Source organism: Actinia tenebrosa, unplaced genomic scaffold, assembly GCF_029948245.1.
Source record: "Actinia tenebrosa isolate PJP-AT-01 unplaced genomic scaffold, QUT_ActTen_1.0 PGA_scaffold5__44_contigs__length_20552954, whole genome shotgun sequence".
In the NCBI taxonomy this organism is placed as follows: Eukaryota; Metazoa; Cnidaria; class Anthozoa; order Actiniaria; family Actiniidae; genus Actinia; species Actinia tenebrosa.
In genome coordinates this window covers 4,483,954-4,495,595 of record NW_028292582.1, presented here as the reverse complement: position 1 = coordinate 4,495,595, position 11,642 = coordinate 4,483,954, and the positions used below count along the sequence as shown (strand labels likewise).

Sequence of the window (11,642 nt, the reverse complement as noted above, 5' to 3'; positions counted from 1 at the left end):
TGATAAACAAATAGCTCAATGAGCACGTGAATGGTTTTCTAAGTCGTGCTAAATTGGATTTCACGGGGATCACTTCCATCATTTGCTTGTGTATGAACTCCATTGGAGACGGAATCAATTCCCTGTCAATTCATCCTCGCCATCCTCCACTCGAACTCATCTGATACTAAGCCTTCAGACTGGCAACATCACTGGACTAGAGTTCACTCCAGACCAAGATATGGATGCGCTTATATTCCAAGGTAATCTTAAGAACGATTGACTTCATGCTGGGTCAAATGTATAAGAGTGTGTTGTCCCCTCCATAGGAGGGCGTCTGTTAGAATGGCTGTTAAACTTTCCCTTAACGAGTGGTAAACCCCTTAGTCATATCAGATGTGCGTGTACTAGTTGCCAACACTGAAAACTCCATCCAATATCGCAGCGTTTCGCGGAATGTCAACACGCCAATTGAACTGTCATTGTGTGAATGAATCTTATGTATAGACAGTGAATTAAGATGGCTTTTTTTTCCTTTCAATTCACGCTTTGTTGCAAACCGTTTCTTTGTCTCCCTTCACGTGTGTGCTCGAGGGAAGTCAGATCCGTATCGAAAACCAGTCAACGAAAAGAGCACACGAAATGGTTTGAAGTGCAGGGACATTACAATCTGGGATTAATTTATCGACCACCCTTTGATCAATTTTCTAGATAACATAAAGGAGGGACTTTTCCAGGGTTTATAATTTACAGCCATAAAAATTCTTCCTTTCCAACCACATTTCAAGTTTTTATGCCAACTTGAAGTTAGTCAGAGCGACACCCCAACGCGTTTAATTTAAGAAGAATGTTAACAGGTTTTCAACGGGAAAACACACACTTTCTTAACAAATGAACTCAATTTTCTTTGTGTGGATTTCATTACAATGCTCTATAAAATAGGTGGGGATATTGTGTCCAGTGCATATAAAACTGTGTAAACATCAAATTTGGATTTTGCTTGCAGATTTTGCGTCAGTTGCATCCATGACAGGCCAAGGAAAAATAAATCAACTTGGTGGCCTCTTTATTAACGGCAAACCCCTTCCGAAACCTTTGCGTCTTAGAATAATCGAGTTAGCACGGCTAGGAGTACGCCCAAGTGACATTAGTAGACAGCTTCGAGTTTCCCATGGTTGTGTTAGTAAGATTCTTAACAAATATCAAGAAACAGGCTCAGTTGAACCAGGTGCATCTCCCTCGTATAAGAGAAAAGAAATCTCGCAAATAGTTCTGGCCAAGATTGAGGAATACGTTCAAGGCCAGCCGGATATATTCTCATGGGAAGTGAGAGACCGGTTGATACGAGAGAAAGCCTGCTCGAAGCTAACAGTTCCTTCTTTGGAAGCTGTTAGTAAAGTTATTAAGACTTGCGCGAACAAGTTCCATAAAAATGAAGCTGCGAGAAAAAACGGTCTGAGAGGAAACCCTAGTGGGAAGAGTACCAGCGGAGATGCCGACAAAAAAGAGAATCCAAGTTCAACGAGGTTTTCTGGACCGTTTTCAATCTCCAATATTCTTAATCTACCCTCAAGCGATTCCGATGAAGACAAGAGTAAAGTTGAAGGGATTGAAAGCAGTGACGAAGAAAGCGGTAAGTCGAGACGTTTTTATTTGAACTTCGTACGAAGTTTAGGTAGTCGCTAGTGATTCTTTGGATTATCCTATAAACATTACTTTGACATATTAAACAATAAATAAAGACAACGAAACAAAACGGCCCTGAAATCGGTGAATTTGGCTTAAGTTTTTAAAGAGAAGTCGGAACTAAGGAGATATCGTTGGATTAAACGTGTGTTGGATCAGAGATGACGATTTTGACAGTTTGTCTTTGTTATGGATGCTACACCAAAGAGCTAAAACACTTAAGAAAGAGTATTGCATTTATCGATTCAATTGGTTTATTGTAGCAAAGAAACGATCTTTGGACGCGCTCTGACCATGCAAACAACACCATGTAAATAGGTAGATTGGTCGTGGTAAAGTCATTAAGGGCGACCCCTTTGTCTCGTCAACCATTCAAAACTAAAGCTACTTTGAGATTTTTATTCCTTAGTAAGCGAGCAGTGTTTTCGTTTTGTTTTCCTTATCTTTCTAGCCACGATAGATCATTTTGCGGCATGTGGTGTAGGGGGTGGTGCTTTGAGAACGATTACGCTATTTGATACCAGAGATGGCGTTTTTTCCAACTTTAAAACTTAAGTCTTCAACATCGACAACAAGAGAGAGAAAAAAACTCTTTTCAATACATTAAAAAGAGTCTAAACATTTTTCTTGAACAGAGAACCGTCGTCAAAGGCCTCGGGGTATATTTCGAGAGGCAGGGAAATCTTGCACTTACATTAAGGCAACGCACCGTCCACAGATAGCAATCAGCCACTTCCATATCTCTTGTTTTTAAAGTTTCTTTGTTTCTCCTTTTTTCCCCCGAAGATATTCAAGAGGAAAATCAAAACGGCAAGAGATCAAAGGAAGAAAGAAGAACTGAATTGAGTCTGCCTTCTCACAAACCACGACGGAGCAGAACTCGCTTTACGATGCCGCAGACGGAAGAGTTAGAAAAGGCTTTCCATAAAACTCACTATCCTGATATCTATGCTCGAGAAGAGCTAGCACAACGTCTGGGATTAAGCGAGGCAAGAGTTCAGGTATTCTTTTAACACCGATAAAACTACCAAATTAAAGTATTAGTAAAAAAATGGGGGAAATCTTTTGAAAAGCAAGAGTCGATGAAATCCTAAGTCATTTTCAATATTTGTTTTGCTCTTGAATCGTAATTTAAATTCGTTATCAAAAGAATAACTGATTTTTATGGAGACGTTTATATAGAGAATAAACCTTATAAATAAAGACGAGCGCTGTCTTGAAAATAGGTTGACATAGTTTTACGTAAATACGAATGACAAAAATTTACAATTATAGTATGAAATATCAAACAAAAAAACTTGTGATATTGTCACAGTGTCTCAAAACTTTTTTCACGCAAGTTGTATTCACTTTATAGCTACCAGAGAGTGATTGACTTATTTTGAGTGAAAAATTCTCAGACTTTGCTCATCGAAATTAGCGTAACTCGAAGAAGAACTTCAAAGGAGATGATTTCGCTACTGCGGTAAAGGAAGGAAGCGACGTGCACTCGAGTTGAAATAGATGGAGAAGCGAAGAGAAAACCTAGGTGAAATTATCAGTTGGATATTGTATCACTCGAAGCCATTGGCAGTAGGGCTTCTTCCTTTTCGATTTAATAGATCATAATATCGTTAAGTTGTTTGAAAAACGCGAGAAGATTCCTTAGACGAACACCCCATTTAGTCCAGGAGGAACTAAATCCCTGGGTTAAGCTTGGTGAGGACTAATTGGTTTGGCGCAAATCTAGAGGTGATTCAAACACAGATTGCTCGACATTTAGCAAAGTGATTGAAGGACCAACTACGGAGCTCCTGCTACGAACAATCCTAAAAGAACAACTGCAAAGATCATTTAGTATTGTGTAACTGTTTTTTCGATATTTAGTGCTAAAGTCGAAGGAAATTACTTAAACGAAACTGAAATAAGGTTAAAAAAAACTAACTAAAACGAAAAATCATGATTGATTCTTGAGATATAAGAGTTTTTTGTTTCAATGTCAAATTAACTCGACTCCAAATTTCTCGTTGATGAAACCCCTCTTTCTTTGTTGAAATATAAAATCTTAGTTATCGAACTTTTATTTCACGTTTCTTAATTCGAATTTAATTCACTCATGAACGCATCATTTCGGAATCGTGTGCGCTCAAGTCTTTGTCTTAAAGTCTCCCTAAAGTCAATCTATTGTTAGCTATGTTGTATAGTGTCTTTTGAGTCTGTTCTTAAGAGAAACCTCAGATCGGAAGTAGTGAAGTATTTTTTTGTAAATCTTCCTATATTTTTATGCCAATGCTCACGACATATCCGTGAAGATCGCCCGAAGGATTTTTTCTTCACATCTTAATGAAACCCTTTTAAAACTTTTGTTTCCTAGTTAGTTTTTGTCAAAGAAAGCTTTTGGGCTAAATGTGTCTTTAATATAGCCTTAAACTGGTAGGAATCCGCCCCTATGCACTCTTAAAGTCACGCCTCGTTTTTACTTCACAATAGAAAAGGTAAATCAACTAGCTTTCTTCACACCTTTACATCAATCACCGACGCTACGTTTCGCTCATTTAACCATCTGATCTCACGAATCTACCATCGCCTAGAGCGAACTCAACAATTTTGATCTGAGCATCAGTTCCGATTTGCTTTGGGCGAAATTACTATGAACCATGAATCGTCAAATCTGAAGTGCTTTACTTTATCTCGAGGAAGCGTTATGGGTGCTCAATCTTTCAGATATCTACAAATATCCTATGTCGGGTCTGACAGTTATCAACAACCTTGAAATAGTTCAGCTTTGAAAATACCCTGATTGAGTTAGATTGTTTTTTTATGGAATAAACTTATTAGATTTAACGTCTATTCCAAAGGTGGCTTTCGGACTTAAGGAAAAAAATTAAGATCGCAAAACATTTAAGAAAAACATCAAAACATCAGCCGTAGTTGAAAACATTTAACTAGAAAATTAACTGAGAAATCTTTGGAAATAATTATGAAGCCTCAATACATTTTAATTTTAAAGTCTTTTTTTTTTTTTCACAAATAGAATTTTGTTTTTGACCAAATCAATATTGAAGTAAAATAAAACTAACTTAATTTAAAAAAAGAATTAATAATATTTTTTCATCGTTTTTTTCTTTCTTTCTTTCTTTTATTTTTCGTTTCTTTTCTTTCGTGATTCAAGTCATTATCTGACAAATATTTGGATACGCTTGTCATATGCCTGCAACGCGCCCAGATGAAAATCACTCTACATTCGTACTTGTTTAGAAAATAACTGATGACGATCTTAAGAGCTGCTTCACTTGAGTTCTATTTTTTCCTCTATCTAACTATCCCCCTATCTTCAGGCCAAATTAGTGTGTTGCTTGAGTTGATTATACTACCACATCGCGTACTCTTATCTACAGGGTTGTTTTCGGTTTCTGCCAAGCTATTTCCGCTGTGGTTGATAGAGGCCAGCAGCGACAGAACCATTGTTTCCTGGGATGAAAAATAAGACAACAGAATCGAGAATTTATGAAACTAATCATCATTTGCATGGGACATTTTAATAGCCAACGCATTAAGGCAATTAGGCGACACTTGCGCAAATTGCCAATGGATAGAAAGCAAGGACTAGATTGAGGACGAAGAGCTGGGTTTACAGATGCATTGTGGGATTGGTACGCCAGACAAAGGCACGACACGAACGATTTATCACTTTTGGTTTCATCCGTGCCAAGCTAAATAAACTTACTGAAATTACTACTTTAATCGAAAATAGCTTTATTCGCGTTCATGGCTCCGTCTAGGGCTTTAGTTTAGAATCCTTACACGTTTCCAAAATCCATAAAGCCATTTAATATGACCATACAATAAGGTTTCAAAAGAGATCGGATTAGGAAGCTTTAGTATCTGTCGTACCAACACCTACTCGTAAAAGTTTAATGATTTCTTCAAAAAATTCAAGTATCGCTACATTGTCGTTATTCCACAAATGAAAATGTCATCTAAACTTTAACTTGTGGCAGATAAATTATATTATTGGCTAACCACACCGCAATGACAGTAATTCAACTACTTGAAAAGACCGTCAATCTTCTATCAGCGGCTAACACTAAAATAAAATTCCGAAATATTGAACACTCGCTTAACGTACTGATTCAATTTCATTATATTATTGCCCAACAGGCTCATTTCATTTGTTATCCCATTTTGAAATGTCTTCTTTGTGTCTAAATTAATGCCGAATTAAAATATCCTATTTTTTTTTCTATTCAAGTTTTAAATCTTTAATATCCAGAGATTAAGGGACTAGTCTTTCTTTAGTTCTACTTTTCTAACTATAGTTACTAACTTTTGTTAGTTCCACTTCTTCGCGTTATGGAGCCTTTTCCAACTAATGCAGCAAAACACAGCCTCTTGTGTCTTGTAGAACAATCACTCCTATATTTTCTCTTTTGAGCTTTAGTACTTTCTCTCTTTGATCTTGAACAATATTTCTTTTATTAACTCGTGGTAAATTAAAATAATTTCAAATCGGAATCGTGCGATGAATTCTTTAAGCCTCTTGTATGGAACCCACCTACAAGGGAGGGACACATTTTCTACCACAATGGCCAACGTTTTCAAATATGCTTCTTAATGTGATTTTGCCATGCCTTGAAGAGTTTTCCATGGCACCGTTCATTGTACTAAGGGATACAATACCTAGTTTTCGAAATGTCAGTTGACTAGGCAACACAAGTGAACCGAATGCGGAAACGTGTTGTATCGGGCTTAGAGATAATACCAATATGAAAGCCACAAAGATGTGAGCCCATAGAGGACCGTCGGGTGTAGCTTACAACACAGTACTTTGCTAGATCATTCAAAACCTCCCAGCACTTTGGCTAATTACCCTGCCATTAATTGATTACAGATGCTCTCTCTATATGAGACCGCAATAATAAAAAAATAGAAATTCATTTGTTTTTGTTGCCTGTAATGTTTAGTGTCGGCCAGTTTATTTGAAAATGTTGGGCGGGACCATTGATATCAATGTTCCAAGGCTTTTTTTCTTCTCTGTTCTAGATTTCCATCTGTTTATCCTTCCTCAAAACACAAAAACTCAGATGTCAAAATAAACTTTCCTGAAAACTAAAGCAGTCAATAAATAACTACATGAAGTCCGACGTTCAGTAATTAGAATATTGGATCTGGGAAAGCAATTGGCTTCTTTTGTGAAGCGCGTTTTCGGTCCACGTCTTAAAGCTCAGGAGGTGCACTGGCTAATCATCCCTCTCTCTCTTTCATCACAGCATGTCTTAATCTTACTTGTACATCGAGCCAGATGGCAATTAAGCCACAGAAAAGTTTTGAGTCAGATAAACGGATTTTACTTTTCACGCAACGCTATTATCACTGCACGTCACAGTACTGCATGATGTGTACATCAAAGCTCGAGTTCTTCTTTTCCAGAGTCGTTACAAAATATCTTGTATTTCCTCTGGGTTAGTTCTTGTTACTGTGTTCCATGAATTAGCTCAGATACCCACCCGTCTTCAAAATACTACAGCTTCCTTTGTTGATCATGGCTCTATTGAATCCGCAGACTTCGCCTAATAGAGCCCTTAATTTCCATTTCTGAAAACCCTCTCATTAATTACTTTTCTTCAGCTTTGAAAACCTAAAGTTTTGTTTATTTTCTTTCTTTGTTTTTCTTCTCCAGGTCTGGTTTTCGAACCGACGAGCTCGTCTTCGTAAAGAACGACTTTTACCGTGCTCCGATGACTTTTTCTACTCGCCCATGGCACACTATCCTTACGCCCTTCTTCTACAATCCTCTCAATGTCAGCCGCTGACCAGCTCTTTTTCCACCGATTGCATGCCCTTCTACTAACACTTCAACTGCTATCTCAACAACCCAAAATAACTCACAATCATTTATCGATCCAAAGCAATTTTTTTTCGATTTTTTAAATATATACATATTCAATTACAGCTATTTTTGTTTAAGATTACACTAAATTAATTCAATTACACAATCTTTCTTCGGCAACGTCAGTCGAAATTATCGTGAAATTTCAGTTGCTGGACTTTTTATAAAACATGCTAAAAGATCAACTCGAAAACTGCCTTACTTAGGGATAGGTATTGATTTCTGTATCCTATTTATTGTGCCAGTTAAGGGGCGTCTCTCAAGGTAGATTACTGAATGAATGCAAGCTTTAAGAGTAAACTACCTAGCTTCTAAAATCTCTGCGAGTTTTCGAAACGCTACTCGAGGTAAAACACTCAATAACTCGGGCAAGTTTTCGTGCTCATTAGCCCTGAATAAACGTGATACTTCTCTGTGAATCTGATATACTTAATTTCTATTCCACACCATAGGAAATACAGCCAATCAGAATGCAGAAAAGGCGTTGTATATTCGTCGGTATTTCACTTCTCCCTTCCCATCATGCGCCGCGCGTTGAATCTATGCATTTGTATTTTCTATGGTGTGGGGATGCTTTCTCGTGGCACATCAGCGAGTATGCCCTACTTGTATTTTCTTTCTATAGACAGTCACCTAAAGACTCAAGAAAACTTGTGCTGACTAATATTTAGTACTAATATTTATTAGTAATGCTTTTTAATCTCACCGAGTTTTAAAGCCCACTGAAGTTCACCAAGGCAAAAGTTCATTCTAGTGCGATTGTCATCACCAAGTTGGGTCGAAATAATAGAAAGTTCCTTCATGAGTTTATTTGTAACGAACCAACTTATGTCACTCTTTCTTATTTTTTGCATTGAAATTTTTTCAAGGTAATTTGGTAAAACTGATTTGGAAACCTAGAACTTTGAGTTAACTTTGAAGCCTAAAAATATGAACAGCTACAGTTATATACTTTATTGAATTTTTCACTATATTATTTTTATATTTTTCGTGTCTTTTATGGCTAGATATTCCGGAGTTTGCACATTCTAGTTTTCCTTGATGCACGTTAAACACATTATTCAAAGAACTCACTGAAAACCATTGACAACGACTGCATTACATGTTTCTCAGTTCTTACTCAAATTTTAGATTAGATTGTAAAAAAATTGCGAGGTCGACAATGAACAATATTCCAGAAAATGTCCCTTATTTGATAAAAACACATTGTGGATTCGCCGACACTCCACAAAGTCACTCTCGAAGTGCAGTCCAGGAGATTTATTACGGCTATTGCTATGGTTCATTTTGAATAGCAGAATAAAGAAACGCCGCGTTAAAAAGCCGCTCCCCTTTGTCTGTCTGTCTGTCTTTCTCTCTCTCTTTCTCTCTCCCTCTCTCTCTCTCTCTCCCCCTCCCCCATTCCCCTCTCTCTCTCCCTCTCCTCTCTCTAATATACTTGTATATACAATAATCTACTTGTTTGACGGTGTGTTTTGATAGTAGTAGTAGTAGTTGTCTTAGGTCAGTTGTAACAGATATGAAGTGATATTCTTATTAGCAAGTATTAATAGAGCTAATGTGTGAGCTAGAAAAATAAAATATATAAATAAATATGTTTCCAGCTGAGAACAGCTTTCTTACAAACCTACTGCGTTGATAATGTGTTGAGTCTTTAGTACATGTACTATTCCTGAAAGAAATTTTTTTTTTTTTTCTCATTGCATTTTGCTCTCCGCGTGAGGAATTTCAATGTTGCCGGCATCATTTTGATACTTTTATTCCTTAGAACAAAATCTTCAAAAGTTTTAAAGTCAGTCTCAATTTTCGTTAATTTTGAAGTAGATAACAGACTCTTGAGCGAAGAAAATTTTAGATTTGCTTTGAAAAAAATTCTTTCCCCAATTTTCGTTAAATTTGTAGAAATCGCTTTGACTTTTGAGAAAAGAAAATTTGAGATTTGCTTTGAAAAAATTGTTTTCAAATTTGTTCTCAACCGAGATTTTGAATCTGAAAGAGTTTTTCTAGAGGGATATCTGATCTGTTCATCCGAAATTTAAATTTCCTTCCTCCTTCGAATAGTTGTATTTTTTATTTTATTCAAATCTTACACATTAAGTATCGTATATAGGATTACAAAGTTAAACAAACCTCTATATAGAATTTCATTTTTTATTTCACTTGATTATGGTTTATCGTTAATTAGTTTTTGATCGTTTGGGCTGGAACAGTTCGCTCTTGACCTAAACGAAAATAAGTTTATTTCTTTCAAATATTGGCAAAAGTCAAGTCAGTCATTAATTCATTAAGCCCGTTACGAAAGAATTGTTTACTTTTTAATCTACCGCGATTTCTTTTCACTTTATCGTCTTTTACACTAAGTTTTTGTTTGCCAGAGTTTTGCTTCCAGTTTTTGAAATTTCTTTTTTTTTTTTTCAATTTACACTTGAGATAACAATCGGAGAAAACAAGTCAAGCACGTGCTAACTGACAACTTCGATCCTAAAACAAACTTCAAACCGCTAGAAAAATTAGTTGTCAGGTCATCGAAGTTGTTTACTTATGTCCTAAATGGTCCAAGAGAGCCAAGTTCTGAATTGAATGTTTGGATATATTTGGTAAACATTTGCAGAAAACCTCATTTGTGCTTGCCAAAATGGACACACTTGAACGGTTTGATATTTCCACTGAATACTGACACGTGTCAGGTGCGTGGACTGATTTTAGTCAATGAGCGAATAAATGCTTTTTTCGACACTAAAGTGCTCTATTATAATCTTCTTACGCTGATATCTTTGCACAAAGAAACCTAATATTTATGATATTCAACTTCTTTTGGCGTGAAGATCGTTTTTCATGCCAAGCATCTTGTCGCGAATTACCCTGACGAATCTTCGAACATCAATATTGCAATTGACAACCAATGAAAGCCATTTTTTACTACAGAGCGTTTTAGAACATCATACGTGCCGACGAGAGTCCTAAAGAAACGCTCGGGGCGAAAGCCATTATGAGAGTCCCAATTAATGAATCGACACTCCTCAGTCGTCAACATAGACAACTCATACAACGTCTCCTCAGAACTACTGGATGAACAAAGTGGTTTCGATGTTAAAGTCTAGTGGTTTGGATTCATTAGCAATACAGATAAGGTTTGGGTTAAATCTTATCCATGTTAAGCTAGCGGCGGCTAGACAATAGTCTTACATACAGATATTATTGGCTTTCTTATCGGCTTTACGCATGCGCAGTCAGCCTTTGATTTTTTAATCAAAGTAATGTTCACAAACAAACTAAGCGAAAATAATATGAACCCTGAAACAACCTCTGGGCTGATTTAAGTCAGGACAAAGCTAAGACAGACAGATCGAACCCTGAAACAACCTCTGGGCTGAGCTAAGGCAAGGCATGGCTCTCAGAAAAATAACCCTTGAGTCAAGAGATACCAAACAAACTCTCAACAAGTCAAGTTGACAGAGCCTTCTCACTACATATCATCATTTCCTACGGCACGATTAGCTATTCCGAGAGGTTGAGAGGAAAGCCGGGTCAAGTAGGTATTGCAGTGTATTGTGGGACAGTTTCAGGGGACATATTTCCAAGATGGCGTCTATTTTGTCCCCTAAAACAGTCCCACAATGCACTGCAATGCCACCTCGGCCGCCCAGGTTTTCCCTCATACTCGGAATAGCTAATTCTTCCAGAACTTTCGTGCTATGCGCAGCCTATGTGCAATTGACCATGCACTCTAGTCACTCTACTCGCACATCAGTGGTGGCTCTGAAGACTGAAGTTGCGACCACGGCGGAGGGGGCCGCGCGCTGATTACAAGCACACGACACTCGTGCTTCTCTCACCCACATAACAATGATTCCTATAATATCATGTAACTGCGCCTCAATGGCGGCACGTTCCGTTAGTCCTGATGACTTGACTTTAGACACTACTAATTCAGTTAACTCTACAAAACTGAATCGATTTACTTGTCAATTTTCCATATTCTCAGTCTGTTTTCATCCGATTTATCATGTAACTATTCTTTATGGTGATCTCCCTAGATGAGCCGTTATGGCTCTTAGAAGAAAATGCGTTAAAGGAATAGAGTAGAATAACATAGAAGACAAGATTG

The 11,642-nt window shown here is 37.2% G+C and overlaps 1 protein-coding gene across 1 annotated transcript; it reads left to right on the top strand.

The window, feature by feature from the left end:
• LOC116303621 (paired box protein Pax-3) lies at positions 1–9,142 on the top strand. Its single transcript, XM_031713190.2, has 4 exons — positions 1–242; positions 986–1,612; positions 2,452–2,666; positions 7,325–9,142. The coding sequence occupies exons 1-4, from the start codon at positions 221–223 to the stop codon at positions 7,493–7,495; spliced, it is 1,035 nt and encodes a 344-aa protein (XP_031569050.2). The 5' UTR covers positions 1–220; the 3' UTR covers positions 7,496–9,142.
• The last annotated feature ends 2,500 nt before the right edge of the window (positions 9,143–11,642 follow it).

Excerpts from the sequence above, each read along its gene's own strand:
- LOC116303621 (XM_031713190.2), top strand. The coding sequence starts at position 221 with ATGGATGCGCTTATATTCCAAG. Across the intron at positions 243-985 it reads GGATGCGCTTATATTCCAAG|ATTTTGCGTCAGTTGCATCC; the intron begins GTAATCTTAAGA and ends TTTTGCTTGCAG. Across the intron at positions 2,667-7,324 it reads TAAGCGAGGCAAGAGTTCAG|GTCTGGTTTTCGAACCGACG; the intron begins GTATTCTTTTAA and ends TTTCTTCTCCAG.